The 22,375-nt window shown below is 48.1% G+C and overlaps 1 protein-coding gene across 16 annotated transcripts in view; it reads left to right on the forward strand.

Annotated features, from left to right (window-relative positions):
* The window catches only part of ABLIM3 (actin binding LIM protein family member 3), a 119,260-nt gene extending 97,932 nt beyond the window's left edge, over positions 1 to 21,328 (forward strand). For 2 of the 16 annotated variants that reach the window (XM_063723911.1, XM_063723910.1), the window contains 13 exons: positions 289 to 418; positions 1,207 to 1,305; positions 3,029 to 3,076; positions 5,602 to 5,736; positions 7,199 to 7,263; positions 8,498 to 8,645; positions 10,592 to 10,621; positions 11,224 to 11,282; positions 12,138 to 12,198; positions 12,978 to 13,072; positions 13,532 to 13,612; positions 14,822 to 14,905; positions 19,077 to 21,225. In XM_063723911.1, coding sequence (XP_063579981.1) covers positions 289 to 418; positions 1,207 to 1,305; positions 3,029 to 3,076; positions 5,602 to 5,736; positions 7,199 to 7,263; positions 8,498 to 8,645; positions 10,592 to 10,621; positions 11,224 to 11,282; positions 12,138 to 12,198; positions 12,978 to 13,072; positions 13,532 to 13,612; positions 14,822 to 14,905; positions 19,077 to 19,190 — 1,149 coding nt within the window. In that variant the 3' untranslated portion in view covers positions 19,191 to 21,225. 16 annotated transcript variants of the gene reach the window in all.
* The last annotated feature ends 1,047 nt before the right edge of the window (positions 21,329 to 22,375 follow it).

The following is a 22,375-nucleotide window of genomic DNA, read 5'->3' on the forward strand; positions in this document are numbered from 1 at the left end:
CTGCCCAGAGATGGCCTCCCTCAGGCTTCTGGGATCCCTGGTCAGGATTCCAGGGATTGACCCCATGGATTTCATTCAAGGGCCTGCAAGCGATGGAGGAAAGCCCTGGAAATTCTCTGCCATCTTCCTCTGGCTGTGTGTGTAACTCAGGGAGGAGGGGGATCTCTGTATTCATACCTCAACCCCTAGAATCCCAGATTCCATGTCATGCCCACCTGCCTGCTAGACCCTCAGGCCACAGGCCCACTTAACTGCCAGCTGTGCTCACAGCCCCATTTCCTCTCCCAGGACATCTACGAGAACCTGGACCTCCGGCAGAGACGGGCCTCCAGCCCGGGGTACATAGACTCCCCCACCTACAGCCGGCAGGGCATGTCGCCCACCTTCTCCCGCTCACCTCACCATTACTACCGCTCTGGTAAGGAAGGGGTAGGCCCTGAAGGGAGAGGAAGAGCCAGGGAGACAATACAGTCACTTGGGGTCCCTGCTGCAGAGGGCACAAGGCTCCCCCACGATCTCCATCACAGTGTGGCCCTCTGGAGGCCTATGGCCACCCAGGTGACCAGCTGGGCCTCTCTGAGTCCCTGAGATGGCAGGGGGGATGGAGGAGTGTGTGGCACTGAGAAGCAGCAGGAAGGTGGGTGGTGAACTTCCAGGAGAGAGGGCTGGCAGGTGGCCCTGTGGCCCTGGATGGAAGAAGACTCCACCATCCTCATGGCCTGCCCCACCCAGAGGGCAGAACCAAGAGACCAGAAGTATGGCTATGAACTGGCCTTCACCTGAGGGCCACCCCAGCCAATCCAATCAGGCCATCCACAGTCACCCACAGGTTGGGGGTGAAGCCAGCGCTTGGATGGAGGAAAGGAGCAATTAAGGGAGCGTCCAAAAGGGGGAGGTTCGGGGATGGTTGGGGAGATAAAAGGGACAAACTAAGATGCCTTCCTGGAGCTCGGGAGAGTTGATCTTTACATCTCACAAAAACTGACTTTGGGATCAAGCCAGGAAGCAAGGTCAAGCTTGTTTCTGCCAACGTGGTGCATGAGAGCACATGCTGCTTCCGCCCTGGAGCCTGAGCACGCTGGGACGCCCCAGCCCATCCCCCATCTCTGCTGTCATCACCTCACTGCTTCCTTAACTGCCACCGCGTTAATGCCTGTTTTCTCTGTGCCTCTGTTTTCTTTGGCGACCACTGCCTGCGTGCTCCAGGGCCCGAGAGTGGCCGGAGCTCTCCATACCATAGCCAGTTAGATGTGAGGTCCTCCACTCCAACCTCTTACCAGGCTCCCAAGCACTTTCACATCCCAGGTAGGCATTGCCAGCCCGGAATTCCTGGGATGGATGCATGCTCCATGGGGTCACAGGTGCCTGAGTCACCCCCTCGATGCCACACAGGCACCAAGAAGCTGGTTCTTGAGGGACCTCCCTAACCAAGCACCTGCACCAACCCTGTCCTCCAACCCCAACACACCCAGGGGCTTCAGATTATCCACTTGTCAGAACCAACCTCCCTTAGGACCTCAAAGAAGCAGTCCAGGGGAGAAAAGAGGCAGGGAGCCCGAGTGAGATACCGTGAGTGCCTGAGGGCTGTGAGGGGCGCAGCAGGAGCACACAGTGGTGAAGGCCACACACTTTGGCTTCAAAGCTCTTGGGATGGAATCCGATGCAGCTGCTTATAAGCTCATGACTGTGAGCCAGTTACTTGGCTTCCCAAGCCACTGTTATTCCTTCTGTACAGCCAAGCACTGTTCTGGGCCCAGAGGTTGCAACTGTGCTCAACCCAGCCCAGATCCTGCCTTCATGGTATTTGGTATTTACGTACTAATGTAGGAAGAGAGATAAAAAAATGAGTAAACAAATACGTAGAGGATAATTTCAGGTAGCGATAGGTGCTGTAAACATAAATAAAACAGGCCATCCTGAGAGATGATGAGGCTGAGAGAGGCCAGGCTAGATGGGGCGGTCAGGAAGAGCTTCTTGGAGGAGGTAACATTAAAGCTGAAAGATGAGAAGGGGCCCGGCGTGGTGGCTCATGCCTGTGATCCCAGCACTTTGGGAGGCCGAGGCGTGTGGGTCATGAGATCAAGAGTTCGAGACCAACCTGTCCAACATGGTGAAACGCCGTCTCTACTAAAAATACAAAAATTAGCTGGGCATGGTGGCACGTACCTGTAATCCCAGCTACTCATGAGGCTGAGGCAGGAGAATCACTTGAACCTGGGAGGCGGAGGTTGCAGTGAGCCAAGATCGTGCCACTGCACTCCAGCCTGGGTGACAAAGTGAGACTCTGTCTCAAAAAAAAAAAAAAAAAAAAAAAAAAAAAAGATGAAGAGCCAGCCTATGAAGAAGCCAAGGAAAGACATCCCAGGCAGAGGGAACAGCACTATCATGTCATGTGACCGCAGGTCATGATAGGAATTGAGAGGAAGACAGGGGCTACGTGACTGAGTGGGTGTGGTTTGGACAAGGTCTCCCTCTGAGTCACAGCAGAGCTGGGCCTGGACCTCAGTCTCCTGACACCAAGCTCAGTTTTTCACTCCCCACTCATGTTCCCCTCAAGAGCTCATGCTGCTGTTGCATCTACACCTTCCTCAGCTGCCCTAGAGGGGTCCCATCCTGTCTGTCTTTGAGGGAGGGGGAGGGAGGTAAGCTGAAATTCGGCTGCAGCATCCTGGGAATTTTCACATGGAGTGAGGTGTGGCCCCTGGTGGAGGCAGTGGACACCTTCCTGCATGGGGCTCTGCTGAGCACACACACCCCTGTGCCTGCATGCTCACCCTTCAAGCCCCAGGTCCCTTCCTCGGCACCACTTGGATCCATCCATTCCTCTTCCCGCACCTTACTTGGAACCTGTTGGGACGAGGTTGAAAGTTCAACTTTGGAAGAGGAAGTCACCAGGGGAAAAAGATGTGGCCCCTTGGAAAAAGTTGTTGCCCATCTCTCTCTTCTAAGATCAACTGACCAAGTACTGTCTCCTTTTCTCCTGTCTCTCTCTCCCCTCCCCACTGTCCCTTCCTGGTCTGTCTGGCAGCTGGAGACAGTAACATCTACCGGAAACCCCCGATCTACAAACGGCATGGTATGGTCAGAGGCAGATAGGGCTTGGCCACACAAGGAGAGGGGGGAGATTAACCATCTATGCAGATGGCCCTGCACAGGCCACCAGGGGCCACAAAACACAAGGCTGCATCTTGGTCCTTCTTGCTGACTGCCCCATCACCCAGGGTGACATTAGGGCAGAGTTTGGTGTCATTTCAAAAGAACAAAGTCCTCATGTCCCCTCAGTTCTTTCCCACCACCTTTGCAATCTCCCCCTTACCTGCTCTCTGGCATCCTAAGTTCCATAATTGGTAAAACCTTTGTAAAATGCACATACCCCTGGGAGAGTCACACTCCAAGGCATTAATACTTGAAATGTTCATTAGAATAACAAGGGATGCATACAGATTCCTGGGCCCCATCCCAGGCTTACTGAATTCGAATTTTGTATGTGTCATGGTTTCTCCAAGTGATTCTGATGCTCAGCCCAACTTGGGAACCCATGCTCTAAGTTGTTCTCAGTCACAGTCTCCTGAGAGTGGATGGAGACTTGCAGAGGAGATGTAGATGAGTGAGGTTGCAGAGGGTCACTTCCTTCTTTCATTCGTTCATTGATTTAGTGTTTCTTTTTTTTTTTTTTTTTTGCCTTGGAATGAATTTGTATTTTTCTAATCACAATAGTGTCTGTATACTTTTGAAAAGCAGCTGCATACATATGTAGGATACATAATACTGATTTTCTTTTTTTTTATTTTATTTATTTATTTTCATTTATTATTATTATTATTATTATTATTATTATTATACTTTATTCTTAAAGGATGATCTATGGACCATCTGCACCTAAGAGACATTTAAAAGGCAGATTCCCTGGCCCCTTCCTTGCCCCAGACTCCCTTAATTATAAATATTGAGAGTGTGAACTAAGAATCTGCACTATAACTGGTTTTGTCCGTGATTCCTACCTGCACTTAGTGTGAGAACCACCAAGTCATTCATCACTGGCACCACCCATTCATTTTTGCAAAAAGTACTTACTAAGCCTCGATTGAATGAGCGCATCCCTTCCATTGAAGCTGCAGAGGAGCAGCTGCCACCCTGTGCACCCACACTTGCTTAAGGATCTAGCTGGATAACAAAAGGAGGCCCAGAATCGGTGGAGCTTGGAGATGAGTGAAGCAGTCCTGCACCAGGTTCTGAACTAATTAGCTGGTGGAGGGGACAGTACGAGTTTAAACAGTGGCTCTGGGTGCCTAAGATTCTACAGTTTAGACAGACATCCTTGGTTCCAGAGGGGGCTGAGCAGGGGGTCCTAAGTGAGTCTGTGAGCATGTGCACATCTATACCAGCCTGTGAAGGACATGCCATGTCCCCTGAGTACTCATAGAAAGACACCAACATGACAAAGGTAGTTTGGCTTTATACCTAGAAAAGGCCCCCAGGTCGCAAGCTTCTCAGGACTTCGTGGGATTTTCCAGGTGGGCTCTGAGGGGTGGCATTAAGCAGACTCAAGAGGAGTCTGGGGTGGAGGTGGGTTGCTTGGAAAAGAGGGCAGAGGAAAAAGCTAAATGCAATCAGCCAGGAGGGGCTGCCCAGGACCCAAGTCAAAGAGAAGAATTTGAAATCTTTGGAAGCAAGTGCTGTTGTGGGGGCTGCATAGCCTGGGGCTGGCTGAAGCTGATCCACCACCCTCTGCCACTCTGGCTCCACAGAGCACAGAGCTTGTCCCTAAAGCTTCCTGTAGCTGACCATGAGAAATGGTCATGCAGCGACACACACTTCCCCAGCCCCTCTCTCTGCTCTACCAGCCTGTCACCCACGTTTGGGCCACGAGAAGTCACTGCTCTGTAAGTAGTTGTGACTGCAGTGGGTCTTTTTGGTCACCCCTGTCCTGGGCTTACTTCAGTGGAAGCTTGAAGCTGGATGGCACCTGAGCCAGCCGACCAATTTTGACACTTACAGATGAGGAAACAGGCAGAGATGGTAGGAACTGCCCAGTGTTACAGCTGAGTAAAGTGGCAGAGCTGCGACCAGAACCCGGCTTTGCTGACTCCCTGTCTAGCACTCCTTCCTTCAGGCTATGTAGTCCCTGAGCAGAATGTGGCATCTCAGGTTGTAAGGAATGATGGAGTTCAAATTTATAACAAGGAAGGCTTCTAAAGGTCTAGGAAGGCTTCTAAAGGGCTGGGGCTCACCTGAGACTTGTCCAGTCTTATTTGAGGAGCCACACCCTTAGAGGTCATTCTGGAACAGACCTGGGAATCCATGGAATGTGCTGGACAGAGCCCTGGGCTGAGGTCTGGTCCAGTTCTGGTGCTCACATGCTAGGTAGTCTTAAGCAAGCCCCTTTCCCTCTCTGGTGCTCCAATTTCTAAATGCAAAATGAGGGTTTGGCCCCAGTGCTTTTCCAGCTCCGATGCTCCATGGCCCAGTTCTAACAGAGAGCCCTGATCTTGAAGTGGCCTCACTCCCCTGGGCTGGAGCCTGGCAGAGATAGGAAAAGGGTACACAGTCCCATCCCGGTCACTCTGCCTTCCTGAAGTGCTCTCCTTGGGTCCTCTGCAGGTGATTTGTCTACAGCAACCAAGAGCAAAACAAGTGAAGACATCAGCCAGACCTCCAAGTACAGTCCCGTCTACTCGCCAGACCCCTACTATGCTTCGGAGTCTGAGTACTGGACCTACCATGGGTCCCCCAAAGGTAGTACCCCCATAGGAGCCTGGGGCCAGGGCCCTATCACCTGTGCCAAGGACACGGGTGTTCAGAACAGTTGCCCACTCCTTTATACAATCATTCTGAATAAGAGTGCTTAGAGGGTTTATAACTGAGGGTGTTTATTCATTCAACAAATATGTACTAAACACTAGCCATGGACCCTAGCAATACACTGGGGAGCAAAACAGACCAGGTCCTTGCCCTTGTGGAGAAGACATAGGCCCCAGCCATGAGAGGGAGGTGATGTGCAGAAGGTAGGAGAGCTGATGGCAGGGGCCTGCTGTCCAGCCTGAAGATGACAAAAGCTTCTCAATGCAGCCACTCAGCTGCCATCAGGAGGGTGGCAAGGATGTAACACAGCAGAGAGTGTAGAAATACCTCTGCAAAGACCCAGGATGTGAGAGAGGATTCCATTGGAGGAAAGAAAAGGCTGTCCACTTAACCTTGAACTCAGAGAGGAAGAGAAGCAGTAGAGGTGAGGGAGGAGGTCCCCCAGGGTTTTGAGGGCTGAGGTAAGGATTTTGGTTGTTATCCTAAACAGTGAGTGGCATGATCACATTGAAAGTAGTGGCATGATCACATTTGTGCTTTTGAGAGACGACTTTGGCTGTAAGGTAAAAAATGGTTGGGAGGATGGAGAAAGAAAGGATGTGGGGAGGTGGAAGGCTCCTGGTAAGGGGTCTTAGTGGTCCTCGGATACCACTTCACCCAGTCATACAACCCAAGCTGTTCCTCTCAAGTATGGGGGGAGATTTTTCATCAAGATCCACTCTTATTCAATGTCTTTACTAATTGAATGTCCATTCTGAGCAAAGCTTCATAGAAGCTCAGAGATGACTCTTTGGGGCTGGGCACAGTGGCTCATGCCCGTAATTCCAGCACTTTGGGAGGCCAAGTTGGGAAGATCACTTGAGCCCAGGAAATTGAGACCAGCCTGGACAACATAGCACTTCTTCTCTACAAAAAAATTTTTAAAAATTCTCTGGGCATGATAGTGTATGCCTGTAGTCCCAGCTACATGCAAGCCTGAGGCAGGAGGATCCCTTGAGCCTGGGGGCTTGAGGCTGCAACAAGCCATGATCACACCACTGCACTCTAGCCTGGGTGACAGAGTGAGCCCCTGTCTCAAAAATTTAAAAATTTAATAAAAGGATGACTCGTTCGCTACTCTCAAAGAAGTCTTCATTTAGAAAAGAAGGTAAGACACAAATACAACTATAACCAAGTGGGCAGTGATCCGTCCCCACGGGAGAGGAGGGTTCAGAGACCACAAAGGCAGCAGATACCACTTTCAGCTGATGTGGGGCTTAGCTTAAACGAGACTGTTTCCATTGAAAAATAAGATTAAAAAGAAAAGTGGCTTTTCTTTTTAAAAAAAAAAAAAATGCCTTAAGCCAGGCTGAGTGGGGTGCACATGCTGGAGCTGATCTTATCTGTCTTTTGACAGTGCCCCGAGCCAGAAGGTTCTCATCTGGAGGAGAGGAGGATGATTTTGACCGCAGCATGCATAAGGTGGGCAGAGGCCACAGCACTGAATACGATGCTTAGAGCATATATCACTGAGGGTCTTTTCATTTGCAAGCGACAAAAAACAGATTCAAGCCCACTTATGATAGAAAAAAGAAAAGCATAGCTTTGTATAACTGAAAAATCAAATGGTAGAATTAGCTTAAAGTACGGCTAGATCCAACTGCTCAAAAAAATGCCATAGGAAATTCATCTCTTCACTTCTGGGGCTTGCCTCTGCATTGGCTTCATGCTCAGGCAAGCTATTTTCACATAATGGTAAGCAGGTGCTTGCAACCCTTGTTCATTGCTGGTGAAACCCTTGTTCCAGCCCCTGTGGAAAACAATTTGGTGGTTCCTCAAAAATTAAACATAAAATTACCATATGATCCAGCAATTCCACTCCTAGATATATACCCAGAAGAATTAAAAACAGGACTTAAACGAATACATATATACTCATATCCATGGCAGCACTATTCACAAAAGCTAAAATATGGAAATAATCCAAATGTCCATCAGCTCATGAATAGACAAAATATGGTATGTCCATACAGTGGAATATTATTCAGCCATGAAAAGAAATGAAGTAATGATACAGGCCACAATGCAGATGAACCTTGAAAACATTATGCTTAAGAAAAGAAGCTAGACACAAGATCACATATTGTGTGATTCCATTTCCATGAAATATGCAGACTAGGCAAATCCATAGAGACAGAACATAGATTGGTGGTTCCCAGGGGCTGGGGGAGAGGGGAATGAGGAGTGAGTGCTTCATGGGTATGGGATCTCCTTTGGGGGAAATGATGGTATTTTGAAATGAGATAGAGGTGGTAGTTCCACAACATTGTGAATGCACTAAATGCCACTGAATCATTTCCTTTAGAATGGTTAATTTGAAGTTATGTAATTTTCACCTCAGTTAAAAAGAAAAAGGTGGCTATCTGCCCATTGTTGAATCAATCACTGTGCCAGGACAATGGGATCCTGTCACTGGCCAGGCTTGCTTTTTTGTGCCCACCACCAGACCCCTACCCAGACCACAGGACAACTTGTGGAAGACAAGATGAGATTGCAACAGGAAACATGGGTGCCACAAGGTGGGAGGGACGCCGGGAAGGCAAACATGAGAGCAGGCTACTATAGAGGATGTGATCCTCAGCCTTGCCCAAGCCCGTTCCATCTCAGTGTCCTTTATTTTCCTTCTAACTTCATGTTGCTCTTCCCCCACCCTCAGCTCCAAAGTGGAATTGGCCGGCTGATTCTGAAGGAAGAAATGAAGGCCCGGTCGAGCTCCTATGCAGATCCCTGGACCCCTCCCCGGAGCTCCACCAGCAGCCGGGAGGCCCTGCACACAGCTGGCTATGAGATGTCCCTCAATGGCTGTAAGCACTGCTCTGGAAGCCCAACAGGGTGGGGATACCTTTCTCTGTGACTAGCTGGCAGTGTCAGCTGTTCACTCTGAGCCAGGCTCCCTTGAGGCACAGCCCATGCATCCTCTTTCTTCTTCCTCACAGCAGCCCTGTGGTGGGTGGGGTGCCCTTATCACCCTACATATACAGATGGGGAGTGAAGGCACAGAAGCCTTTGGTGACTTGCCCAAGATCACTCAATTTATCAGTAATGGAGCTTACTTAATTAGCTTCCTTGTCTGCTTTTATAAATTAGGTTCTATTGGAATGTAGCCAGCCCAGTCTCAATCCCCTGGGCCAACAAAAGAATCAGAAGAGGCTGGCCACAAAGGTTAGCCCCAAACCCTGCAATGCCCCTTCTGGGAGCTTCATTGAAGTCTAGAATACAGATTTGGAAAGGCGCTCTATGGGGCACTATATAAGACCATGCTCTGCCCTGAGCAGTCACTTCCATTGCTTTGGGGCATCTGAAGCTCTGACTTCCAGTCAGATTCAGTATAAAGAAAAATGGCTTGGCTGGACGCAGTGGCTCATGACTGTAATCCCATCACTTTAGGAGGCCGAGGCGGGCAGATCATGAGGTCAGGAGATCAAGACCATCCCGGCTAACATGGTGAAACCCCGTCTTTACTAAAATTACAAAAAATTAGCTGGGCGTGTTGGTGGGCGCCTGTAGTCCCAGCTACTCAGGAGGCTGAGGCAGAAGAATGGCATGAACCCGGGAGGCGGAGTTTGCAGTGAGCTGAGATTGGGCCACTGCACTCCAGCCTGGGCGACAGAGCAAGACTCTGTCTCAAAAAAAAAAAAAAAAAAAAAAAGAACAATGTCTGATAATCATCGGAATGGCTCAAAGATGTAAGGGATGGCCTCCTGAGGTAGTGAGTCTGCCATGATTTGAACTTATACAAGCAGGGGCTTTATTCAAATACTTCTTGAAAATCTCATTGCAAGCTCCTCCTATTCCTGGACACATACACACACACACACTCACACACACACACACTCTGTCTGCCTCTTCCTTTTCTTACTCCTGTGAGATGCAGTCCTGCCAGGAAATCTCATCTCGGATCAATACTTTATGGATAATAAAATGCATCATTTATTACACTTCTATGTGCCAGGCATTTGTAGGAATGTTACACTCCTGGTAGAGCTGCAATGTAGAGGGATTATTATCACCCACTTTATAGATGAGAGAACTGAGGTTAAGCCACTTGCTCCAAGTCAAAAGCCAGTAAGTGACTGAGTCAAGATCAGACCCAAGTTGGAGTGGCCCCAAGGCCATGAGCTCTTCCCTCTTCCCCATACTACACCTTGACTCTCAGTGAGATTGAAGATGTTGGTGTTGGTGGCAATAATGATAAAGCCAGTTTTATGGAGTGTTACAGATGCGTCAGGCACTATGCTAAGTATCTTACTGTATTGTGTCACATATTCTTCACAATAATCCTACAAAGGAGACACTATCACTCCCCGTTTTGCAGATGAGAAAACCAAAGCGTGATTAATTAGATTGTCTGAAGTTAGAAATCTATTAATAGCAGAGCCAGGATGAACTGCTGAGCCTGTTTTCCTGCCTGACCACTGAGGGCCACTGTTTTCAACCCCTGGCTCTGGGGTCTGTGCAGTGCACCAGTGCTGTTTGCAATTCAACCTTGTTCAACCACATCTGTGCAACAAATATCACAGAGCACCTGCCCTGTGCCAGGTGCCAGGCTAGGAGCTGGACAGGGAAGGGAGATGGGGTGCAAGTGCAACAATTAAAAACTGACCAGTTCAGGAGGGTCTGAAGGAGGCCCCTTTTCCCAGCCAGCCAGGGAGACCAAGTATGGAAGCCACATTTCTTTGTCCCCATGAATTGTCTTCACCATGTTTGTCTTTCCTCAAGAGCAATGACCTTCAGCTTTTCTCTCCTGCAGCCCCTCGGTCGCACTACCTGGCTGACAGTGGTAAGTTCTGCCTGCCCTACCTTCAGCCCATCATGTCCCATGAGGGACAGAGCTGTGTCAGCTGCAGTTCTCCATAGTTCTAATGACCATACAATGTGGATGTCCCAGCCCACTGCTGACCTCAAATAGTCTACTCCATTGTATTTGTCAGATTGTGGGTCTGCATTTGGGTTTCTGGAACTAGGATTGCCATCCCCAACAGACGGTCCCAGAGAGAAAAAAGGGCACACACCTCTTCCACCACCTGGGAGCCTTCCTACCTGAGTTCTGAGCTTGACTTCAATTCCAGGGCCTTTGTCCAGAGCCAGCCTGTGGCCAGGACACAGGGGTCTATCACAAGAAGATAGAGATGTGCAGGTCAAGGATACAAGAGTATATGAGTGGGTGCCTTGGGCAGGTATCTAGAATTCTGCTAGAGTGAAATGCCCCCAGAGATGGTCAAGTTGCAAATCTGGAGAGCATCAGGAAGAGTTGGTGGCCTCTGGCCTCCACCCCTTCCTGCTAGGTTGGGAGCAATATTGGCCATTGGTGGCCAGATGACCTCGGGGAGAGGGACTCATGGCTTGGAACTCCTGGTAATTGCTCTAGATCCTTCTTTTCAGATCCTCTCATCTCCAAATCTGCCTCCCTGCCTGCCTACCGAAGAAATGGGCTGCACAGGGTAAGAAGCTGTGCTGGGGGATGGGGGGGACGTTGTCCCCAAAATGCTAATAAATCCAACATTAGCTTGTTGTAAGGTGAAACCTGAGCAAAGGTCCTGGGGCTAGTGGTGGGTTAACTGAAACAACTGTATGGCAATGACTTGCTCCCCTCCCTGGTGACCCCTTCGTGAAAAGGGGCCCCCATGGGAGGGGCTTGGGAACAACTAGTACTTATTGGGCAATAACTCTGTGCCAGGGTCTCAGCTAAACACTTTGCAAGCACTAATTTATTTTGCCTTCACAACCCATGGAGGTAGTTACTATCATTTACCCTACTTTGTGCATGCAGAAAGGCACAGAGAGGTGAGGTGACTTGCCCACACTCTTCAACAAGAAGTGGTAGAGCCAGGATTCAAGCCCAGGCCAGCTGATCCCACAGCCCACCCCTGACTGCTATGCTCCACTGGCCTCTAACATGGCCTGTACATTTTCTGAGCTCCCTGAGCATGCTGTTATGGAAAAAGAAAAATGATGAGCAGGGGAAGGAGGATTGAGAGTTCATGGAAGGAGTGACTTGCAACTTCCAGCCAGGTTGTCAGGACAAATCTCCTAGAAAAAGGGGTATTTGAGCAATGAAAGAAAGCATGAAGAAGTGAAATTCACCAAATAAATGGATATATATTGAGTACCCACCATGTGCCAGGACAAAGCACAAGGATATAGCAGCGAGTTAAGTTTCCCTAACTTGAGACAGAGGCTGCTGAGAAGGCCCTATGTCCCACAAGCGCCAGTCCATTTTCTGGAGGTGAGTGAGTGCTTCAGGGAGGCAGAGGTGAGCTTATCTCAGGCCAGCCCTGGTTCTGTCTCTTCTGCAGACGCCCAGCGCAGACCTCTTCCACTACGACAGCATGAACGCAGTCAACTGGGGCATGCGAGGTGAGTGCAGGCCTGCAGGGGGTCTGCAGGGAAAGTGCCTCCAGATGTACCACTCAAAACTGCAGCTTGACCCTCGGCAAATGATGGCTACAGATTCTGTCCCCACGCTGGGCTGTATCCAACCCTGAGTTCTTACTCCCTTTCACTTCCCACCCCCTCCCTTTTCCCCTGCTTTTCCCTCATCCTCTCAAATCCTGGCCTTGGGTGATCTCCAAGCCACCTGTCCCATCTGGGTTCCCAGAACCATCACAGAGTTCTGCTGTCTTCTCCCTGGACTGTGGAGCGAGGGTTGCCTGCCAGCCCCAGTGGAGGGAAGCACTCAGAGCCAATTGCACACTGTTCCCAGTAAGAATTCCATGAGCTTCCTGCTCTCTGCCAGTGATGCTTTCACACCAACCTCGACCAGCTCCTATGAGCAAGCTCAGGTAGAAGGGGCCCACATCAGAACCTCAAAGGATTCCCCACAGAAGACAGAGGATCTTATCCATGTGTTTCAGATCTCAGATTCTTCTAATTTCTATTCTAAATATCTCTAAAGCCATTTTTTCCTTAAAACCATCTCAAGATCAGCCCAACCCCTATCTTTAGCCTTCCACTGTGCTCATACCAGCCTTGATTGTCCTTCAGGGTGAATTCAGTGAGGACAAGGTCTCTGGGTTAAGAGAAGTAGACAATAGAGGCCAGACTCCCTGAGAGAGTAGGACAGAGGCCCGTGTAGTGATGCAAAGCAAAGACTGATGGGCTCCATTCTGTGTGTGTGTCTCTTTTTCTCTCTGCAGAGTACAAGGTAAAGGATGTGCATAGACCTGGGGGTCTCCAGGATTCTTGGAGCCGCTACACTGGGGATCACCAGGAGGATGACAGCACTGTCTGTGTAGGAAAGGGAACATAGATAAATAACCCCAGGGGTCCTTTCAAGACCAACATTTCCTGCCCCTCCTTGGCCCACTTTTCCTGAATCCTGCCCTAGGTCTCTTGCCTACTGAAATCAGATACTCTCCCTGGGCTTCAGAGACACTCTGGTGGCTTGCCAGTCACCAAATATTAGACACTTACATTTGGGAGGTTATGTGCCCATATTATTGCATGGGCACATGGCAAATACCTCCAAGCTTATTCCTAGTAGTATTAGGGGACTCTCTGGGGCCTTGTCTTTGAGAGAAGGTATCTTAAGGCTGCTGGGCAACCCCAAGACGGGCAGATCCAGCTCTTCCTCCAGACTTAATTTCTGGCCCTTTCTGGATAGAACAGAGAGCCCAGACACAAAATATACCTGAAAGGAACAAGCCCACCACCCTCACCCAAGCTGGAGACCACCTCCCTTTCTCCTTAGATCTACCCTTATGAACTGCTGCTGGTGACTACAAGAGGAAGAAACCGACTGCCCAAGGATGTAGACAGGACCCGTTTAGAGGTAAGTCTAAAAAACTGAGCAGGAACTCTTGGGTTGAAAGAAATTTCAGAAGTTGCTTGGTATAATCCAGCTCAAGGGGGCTGGATGGAATGAGTGGCTTTAAGATCACACAGCTTATTGAAAAAGCAGGGACTTGAACCAATTTCCTCAACCCAAAATTTCCCCATGCTGTTCCCCAAAATTGCCCCATGCTGTTCCCCCAAAACTGCTCCATACTGTTCCCCCAAAACTTCCCCATGCTGTTCTTTGCTGCCTCCTCTTCAATTCAGTTAGTGTCTGTGGTGCAAAGGGACAGTAAGTCCTCAACTAGGGCCAATGCTTCTGCAGAATTGCAGAAGAGCTAGATTTGCTCCCTTCCCCCAAGGGGCCCTCAGTCTCAGGATTGTGCATAAAACTTGTGCTTGTGATGGGGGACAGGGGGAGGGAGCACTATGTAGAAGGAAAAAAAGCGTAAGTAAGTCTTGAGTCAAACTCCCTAGGTTCAAACTCTGATTCTGCCATCACTAGGTGGGCAGCTTTAACCAAGCAACAACCTCACTGCAACTTGGTTTTCTCCTCTGTAAAGTGAGGGTGATTGGTGTGCTTCCCTCCTGCTGCCAAGAGAAGTGAGTGAGCCAGTACCCATAAAGCCCTTAGCATGGAGTCTGGCAACATACTGAGTATGAAGTGCCCAATGAACATTAGATTACTGTTGTGCAGGGGAGACCACTAAGGCCTGAGGCAGTCAACACAGGTTTGCAGAAAAAGGAAGGATGTAGATGGACTAGGAAGACAAGTAGAGTTTGTGATCGATGGAGATGGAGAGGAGAACAGCATAAATAAAGGTGCAGAGGTGGGCCAGAACATGGTGCCCGGCATTTGAGCCATCCAGACACCTGGTGTGGAGTTCCAGTTCCTGGGCTCCTCTAGTGCTGCAGCACACTCTGCCCCTTACAGCCTGTTGCCACTCCCTGCCTCTCCCTCTCCCTAGAATGCCTGTATTACTCTGTTCTAATGCGGCTAATAGAGATATACCTGAGACTGGGTAATTTATAAAGAAAAAAAGGTTTAATGGTCTCACAGTTCCACATGGCTGGGGAGTACTCACAATCATGGTGGAAGGAAAAGGAGGAGTAAAGTCAAGTCTTACATGGCAGCAGGCAAGAGAGATTGTGCAGGGGAATGCCCTTTATAAAACCATCAGATCTCATGAGACTTATTCACTACCAGGAGAAGAGTATATGGAAAACTGCCCCCAAGATTCAATTATCTCCACCTGGCCCCATCCTTGACACGGGATTATTACAATTCAAGGTGAGATTTGGGTGGGGACACAGCCAAGCCATATCAATGCCCTTCCCATCTCACCAGCCTCCTTGCTCCTCAGGGCTCTCCACTAGTAATCCCTGTGCCCCAAAGCCTCCTCCAACCCTCCTACAGGAGGGGCCACTCCTCTTGTCCTCTGACCTCCTCCAGCTTTATATCCAAAGTGCATCAAGCACCTTTCACTCTCCTGTGTATCAGATCATGGATGTGTCCATTTCCTCTGCTTGACCCTGAGTTTCTTAGGGACAAACATTGTCTGCCCTCTACCACAGGGTCTGGGCTGGGAGAGGTGTCAGAAAACGTTTGTGGGATTGAGTGCAGGCTTCTGAAATAGGAGGCTCAGCACTCCTCAGGAAAAGCATATGAGCCACCCTGGACTTGATGGCGTGGAATTGGCCCAGGGTAGAGGGTTGGGGCAGAAGGAAGGGAATGTACGTTAGCCAGGAAGCTCTGTGAGTTCTTCCAGCTCTAACACACTGGGTTAGCACCCCAGGAAGTGGGTGATTCTCCTCACATTTCAACAAGGGCCTCCTCCTTTCCCTGTCTCCAAATCAAAGTGTCTACCAGTGCTGAAGGGGACAGCTCCCAGGGCAGCTCAGTGAAGCCAGTTTTTAGGGATGGAAACATTCTCCAGGACATCAGAATCACCCAGGGACATTTTTAAAAATACCATACAGGGGCCCCACAGTAGACCAATTCAATCACAATTTGGGGAAGGAGCTCAGGCCTAGAACTTTTTAAAAGCACCCAAGGATGTCTAAAATGTAGCCTGAGCTGAGGCCCATGGGCTAAAGACACTGCCCCAGCCTCCTGCACTAGTTCTAGGAGGGGACTGAAGAAGGAAGACTATGACCCTGTCCTCAAGGAACTCAGAGAATAGATATTCATTCATCCAACAAATATTTATTGAATCATCCTCACCTTACAGAGGAGAAAATAAAGGTTCAGCAAGGCTGCCATTTGGCTAAAGCTGATCACCTAGTGATGACAGAATCAGAATTTGAACCGAGGGAGCTTAACTTAAGCCTTGCTTATCTATACAGTGCTGCCTCCCCTCTCTTCCACCATCACAAGCACTCGTTTTATGTGCAGTCCTAAGACTGTTGGCCCCTTGAGGGCAGGGAGCAAATCTAGCTCTCCTCCTATGTCCGCAGAAGCATCCAGGTACTGTTCGAGGTGCTTACAATATATCAATGAACAAAACAGACACCGCTGCCCTCTTGGAACTACATTCTTGTGTGAGGAGACACAAGATGTGTCTCCTTTATTTGTGTCAATATTGTTGACACAAAGAAAAAATAAATGACACGATGTGTTAGAACGTAATAAGTGCTAAGGAAAAAAGTTAAAGGAGAGAAGAGAAGGGGATCAGGAGAGGAAGAGGCGAGTTGCAGTTTTAAATAGCATCATCAGAGTGGGTCTCATTGGATGCATGACAGTAAGCAAAGACTCAAAGTAGTTGAGGGAGTTGGGCATGCTTTTATAAGAAGGAAGAACTTTCTGGGCAGAGGGAACAGCCAGTGTTGAGAACCTGATGTAGGAGTAAGCTTGTTGTGTTTGAACATAGTAGAAGATTAGTGTGTCTAGGGTCACATGAGCACAACAAAGATGAGGAGGAGAAGATGAAGTCCAAGGAAACTGGAAGCAGATCACACAATGTAACAGATGCATGAAAAGATCACCATGATAGTGAAAGTGACCAGACTGAGTGCTTTCTGTGTGCCCTTGAGTGTTGAGCACATGACCTGTATCTGCTCATTCACCCTCATGGTATTCATGATGCAGACACTAGGATGCTCCCATTTTCCAGAAAAGGAAATTGAAGTTCAGGAGAGGTTAGGTAACTTGTCCATGGTCACATGGCCATTTCTCCCTGGCTGTAAGAGCTGCACTCTTAACCTTCCTGCTTTAACACCTTTCTGTGGCAAATGTCAGATGGACAGTCGTGGCATTAGGGGCCTTGAGAACTGGAGGGAGAAAGGAGGCCCCAGCTGGCCCTTAGAGGAGAGAAGCCCTGGTCTCCTTCCAGTGTGTCCTACTTATTAACACATTACTTGAGGGTGAGTCTACCATTCTTTTATATCAAGACTCATAACAAAGATTTTTGAACATGATAGAGAAACTCAACTGGAGAACCAATACTGACCACCACCCTCCAACAACAATAACAAATGATTCCAAAGTGCATTTTCCCTCAGTCTTTACTATGGAAGGAGCAGAGAAGGGGACTCTCCTATCCAAGGTGTCTTTCAGCACTCAACTTGAGTAGCACAAACATGGACAAGTCAATAGCACAAAGAAAGAGGCAGGGTCTTACGGATCTAACAAGCAAATGTGATGTGTGGGCACTGCCTGGGTCCTAGTTCAGATAAACAAACTGTGAAAAGACATTTTCAAGACAGGAACTTTGTAATGGACAGGTATCAGGGAATTCTGAGGAATTCTTGTTAGATTTTCTTGAGTTTACTCATGGCATTGTGTAACCACAATGTGAGAAAATATTCAGTGTGTTTTGAGAAACATTCTGAAGTGCATAGGAATGAACTGACACAATGTCTAGGCTTTGCTTTAAAATATTTCAGCAAATAAAATAGATAAATGAAGCAAATGTGGAAAACCTCACAATTACTGGATCTGGATAGTGGACATGGGCTTTGTCCTATTTTCTCTCTTCTGTGTAGTTTTGACATTTTTCATAATAGAAAGACTTACTTATGAATTTTTAATGGGACTGACCAAGAGGGGCAATGAGAATGTAATGCATTTTGCCTGGACTTTGGTCCCAGCTCTACTACTTCAAAAATTACTGACCAAAAATTATCAATATTACCTTTGTTTGAAATTCTGAAGGTATGGTGAAAATGTTAGTTCACATGGCCATGCGCCGTGGCTTACGCCTATAATCCCAGCACTTTGAGAGGCTGAGGAGGGCAGATTGCCTGAGCTCAGGAGTTCAAGACCAGCCTAGGCAACATGGTGAAACCCCGTCTCTACTAAACACAAAAAAAATTAGCCCAGCGTGATGGCGTGCACTTGTAGTCCCAGCTACCTGGGAGGCTGAGGCAGGAGAATTGCTTGAACTGGGGTGGTGGAGGTTGCAGTGAGTTGAGATCATGCCACCGCACTCCAGCCTGGACGACAAAGCAAAACTCTGTCTCAAAAAAATAATAATAATAATTCACAGTGACAACAAGCCAGAGAACTGACTAATTATTGTGTGGTCACATAAATAATTTTCACTGAATCTCCTTCAGCACCCAATTAGCTCATGTAATTGCTACCAACAAGCCAGCTCAAGTGAATCCATTAAGTTTGTAGGCAGTATATATGCCATATATTTCTCTTTGTAAACTTAATTTTAAATTTCATTTTGAAAAATTGTAGCTATCCAGGAAAGTTTCAAGAATAGTAAAATGAACATCCATTTACCTTTCACTAAATACAACAATTGTTAACATTTGGCCACATTTTAAGTGCTGTATATTTCTAACTCTAAAAACTTTTGACAATGCATCACACTTTTAAAGCTGCTTAGAAGGGAGGAAGGGAAGGAGGCCAGAAAGAGGGGAAAATCTATTATAGAATACAGACAAGGGTTTGATTATAAAGCATATTTGTTTTCATATCAGAAAAAGATAAAAGGACATTTTGGTACATCAAAAATTATGAGCAGTAATTTTTTTCATTGACTGGCCTGATGAACAGCCTTCCAGATCATTTGTTAAAACATCAGTAAGAGGAAATATCCCCTAAAATCTTGGACATGGCTCCTTTTTCTCTCAAAGGGGAGTGGGATAACATGAACCCACACACACTTCTGGATGCAAATACATGGAGCGGGCATGCAGAAAGCAGAGGGGTCAACAGGGGACTCCAAGGGATGTGTAGTGGAAGCGGAAGTCCCACTTGAGTCATAGGCAGGGGAGGCCTCTTCAGCCAAATCAGCTCCAGAGTCTTCCCTGGGAAAATGTTCATTCCATATTCACTCATTCAACAAATATTCATCACACGTTCCCCAGGCTCAGGCACCATGCAAGGCACAGGGTGCCCGAAGGGAACATGCAGCACCCACTGCTGCCTCCACCTACCCCTGCATCTTGCATCCTCATGCTGCTCTCTTTCTCTGTCCCCCCACCCCCGCCTGCCCTGCCTCCTTCAGCGCCACCTGTCCCAGGAAGAGTTCTACCAAGTCTTTGGCATGACCATCTCTGAGTTTGACCGGCTGGCCCTCTGGAAGAGGAATGAACTGAAGAAGCAAGCCCGGCTGTTCTAGGCAGAGGCTCTATAAATATATATGCATTTATATAAAGATATATGTAAAATCTCTCTACTGAAGCTCGGTATAATCCTCTCTTGTGTAATGGGACACACTGCCTGCCATGAGACTTGCTTTTCTGTACTGTCAGGCAAGCCCACGTCATCGAGATATTTTTATGCTCCTTACTTTCTCTTTTCTAAGTGCTGTGGGATCTGGGAAGGGATTTGAGGGGACTCTGTCCTTTTATTGGGGATCCTTTTTATACTGAAACATCTGTCCTAACTTGAGTGCCCCAAGGTCCAACTCTCTTTCCTAAAGAAGGTGCCTGAAGAAGTCTTTCTTCTCTCTGCTTCGTGGCCCCTTTCTTAAATTTCTAGGGCTGACGCTGACCATGTGGTTTCCATACCTTATTGGCCCCAGAGGGGCCCTCCCATGGGAAGATCTGCAGCAGTCTCCCCAAATCAATGAGCGCCTTTGAGCGCCCACGAAGAACTTTCTCAACACCCCCAATTAGGAGCTCAGTGCTCTTTGGGGGCAATGCAGTTAAAAGTGTGAGCCTCAAATCTAGTCATTACACCAGTCAACAGAAGTGGACAGGGCCTAGGCCTCTCCTCAGCTCCTTAACCCTCCTCCTTCTGCCCTGGATTGTAACCTCTCCCTTGTCCAAATCTAGGATTCATGGTAGGAAAAGGAAAAGGCCTTTCCCTTCCCTCCACCACTTCCAACTGGCCCCTTTGCCTGACCTGGACTTGGAGAACCAGAGGAAAGGAGAGGGAGCGGAAGTGGGAGATAGAGCAGGGCACCTGTTAGAATCAGAGCTGCAGGATTTCTTGGGACCCTCCTCTCTCCCTCACTGCTCCCAGCACCTCCTGACCCTTCCCCCTTTCAAGGAGAGGCCCATGATTGCAGCTTGTATTCTTTAGCCTTATTACAATCTATGTGCCTGACAACTCAACACACCGCAGGGCTAATGTTCCCACCAGAGCTCCAACTGAACAACCAGACAGACAACTCTCATCACCCTCCAGAGAGAAAATAGGCCATGTCCCAAAGAAAGGTTCTTGGTCTATGCCTCTGGTCTGTGGGCTGGCAAGGCAACCATACCATACCCCCGCCAGTCCTCGGCTCCTGCTGCAAAGTTGGCCATGTTTCACGGGGAAACTTTTGGAAGAGTGGCTGCTTATGAGATTCCAAAATGAAGTGTTGGCCAACACCGCTCATGGCCATCCTGGATTTTCCCGGTGGCTCCCTTTCCTGCTCGCCTCCCTGAACAGGGGAGAAAGCTTAACCTCTCTTCTCCTCTCCAAACCTTTCACCTTGAGCGGGTAATGTTTGGTGGGGGCTGTTCCTTCTTGGAGATGCCTTGAGTCGGACCATTTTGAGATCATGGAGGAAGGATGAAGAAGTGAAAATGACAATAATGACTCTCAAGAGGCTGGTGATGTGACATGGCAAATGTAGAACTGACTTAAATTGAACAAACCCTCACTGAGCACCTCTGATGTTGAGCACCTGCTGAATACTGAGCACTGAATGGGGGAGGGGGAGGGGAGCATGGGGTGAGTCAACCTGGGACTCGGTCTCAGGGATATGCCTACCAATAGCGGGTATCATAAGGCATGTACCCAAACATAACGGATGTAAGGCAGAAAGTGATCGGAGAAGGAAAGAGAAAGTGTGTGTGATGTTAATGAAAAGTCATATGCAGTTAGAGCAGACCAAGGAAAGCTTTCTGGAAGAGATTGCATCTGAGGAAATTCAGGAAGGATCTTTGTAGATTGGGAGGAGATTCTAAATTGAAGGGGTGATAGGGTGAGGGGCCAGAGGGAAGTCTGCTGTGTTCTCATGTAGGATGTCAGCCCTCCCTGCAACTTCTCTTTTTGGCCAATGTCTTTTCACTTTCCTGACCCTTTAGAATCATCCCCAGCCAGACGCAATCATGGAAGCTGCCTCATTGTCACTGGTTAAGAACTTGGCAAGATTGAAGGGCTTTTGTTATTGTTGTTGGATATTTTTGTTTCCCATAAAAGCACATCATTTCAACCCTAAACCTGTGTCCTTCTGTTGTTTCTTGTGTGGGAGTGGAAATGACTGACATGGGAAGAGGCTGAACCTTGCACATTTTTCAAAATAAAAGCACCAAAACCACAGCCACTCCTTTGGCCTCAGTTTCTCCTTCTGTAAAATGAGAAAGTTTGATAAAGGTAAACATTACTCGGATTGTTTTCTGTAGAATGCAGGATCCCTCAAGATGGTAAAGGATGTTCCAACAACAAAGAAGTTCTGTGATCAAAAATAATAATAATAATAATAACAGTTCCTTATTACTAAGCACCAGCAATGTTCCAAGTTCTATGTGAGCACTTCACACCCATCATCTCATTTAAGCTTCTGAAACAACCCAAGAGGTAGCCATTATTAACATCTCCAACTCCTAAATGGGTAAATAGCTTTGAAGAGAACCATAATTACCGCTAGTAGAGCCAGGAGTGAATTCCAGCCTGTCTGACTCAGAGAGATCAGCTTACCACTCTTATTAGGCAAGATCCTTCCAGCTGCAGGTAAAGAGAGCACCTTATTACAAGTGGCTTCAACGGTGAGAACACGTGTTGTCTTGCACGACCAGAAATGCAAGGTGCAGAGTTAGTACATTCAGCAGCTCAGGGATGGAGTCCAGAGCCCAGGTTGTTTGTATCTCTGTACCCCACCATCCTCAGCATGTTGGCTCTTGTCCTCAGCCACGTGTCCTCTATGTTTACAAGAGGCTTCTGTGGCTCCAGGCATCACGTCCTCACACAATCACATCAAAAAACAAGACAGTCTATTGCATGTCTATTATAGTCAGAAAAACTTTTCCGAAGTCCTCAGTAGACTTCTGCTTGGATCCCACTGGCCAGAACTAGGGATATGTCCATGTTCCTGCTGCAATAAAGGCTGGGAAACTGGGCATTTGGCATTTTCAGCCTCAACAGGGGAACCAGGCCCTCTACCAACAAAGAAGAAGAGAGCAGGGCAGAAAAGGATGGCCTCTGGGTGAGGAAATCACAGCGCCTCTGCCACAACCGCTGTGCCGTGAAAGAGCACATCACATCCCTTCTCTCATAGACTCACAACACGCATTGCCGAAAGTCCTGAGAAGTCCCACCATAGTACCTTTATTTAATCCAATATTTGATAAACGAATTTAACGTAACCTCTGT

Source organism: Pongo abelii, chromosome 4, assembly GCF_028885655.2.
Source record: "Pongo abelii isolate AG06213 chromosome 4, NHGRI_mPonAbe1-v2.0_pri, whole genome shotgun sequence".
Taxonomy (NCBI): Eukaryota; Metazoa; Chordata; class Mammalia; order Primates; family Hominidae; genus Pongo; species Pongo abelii.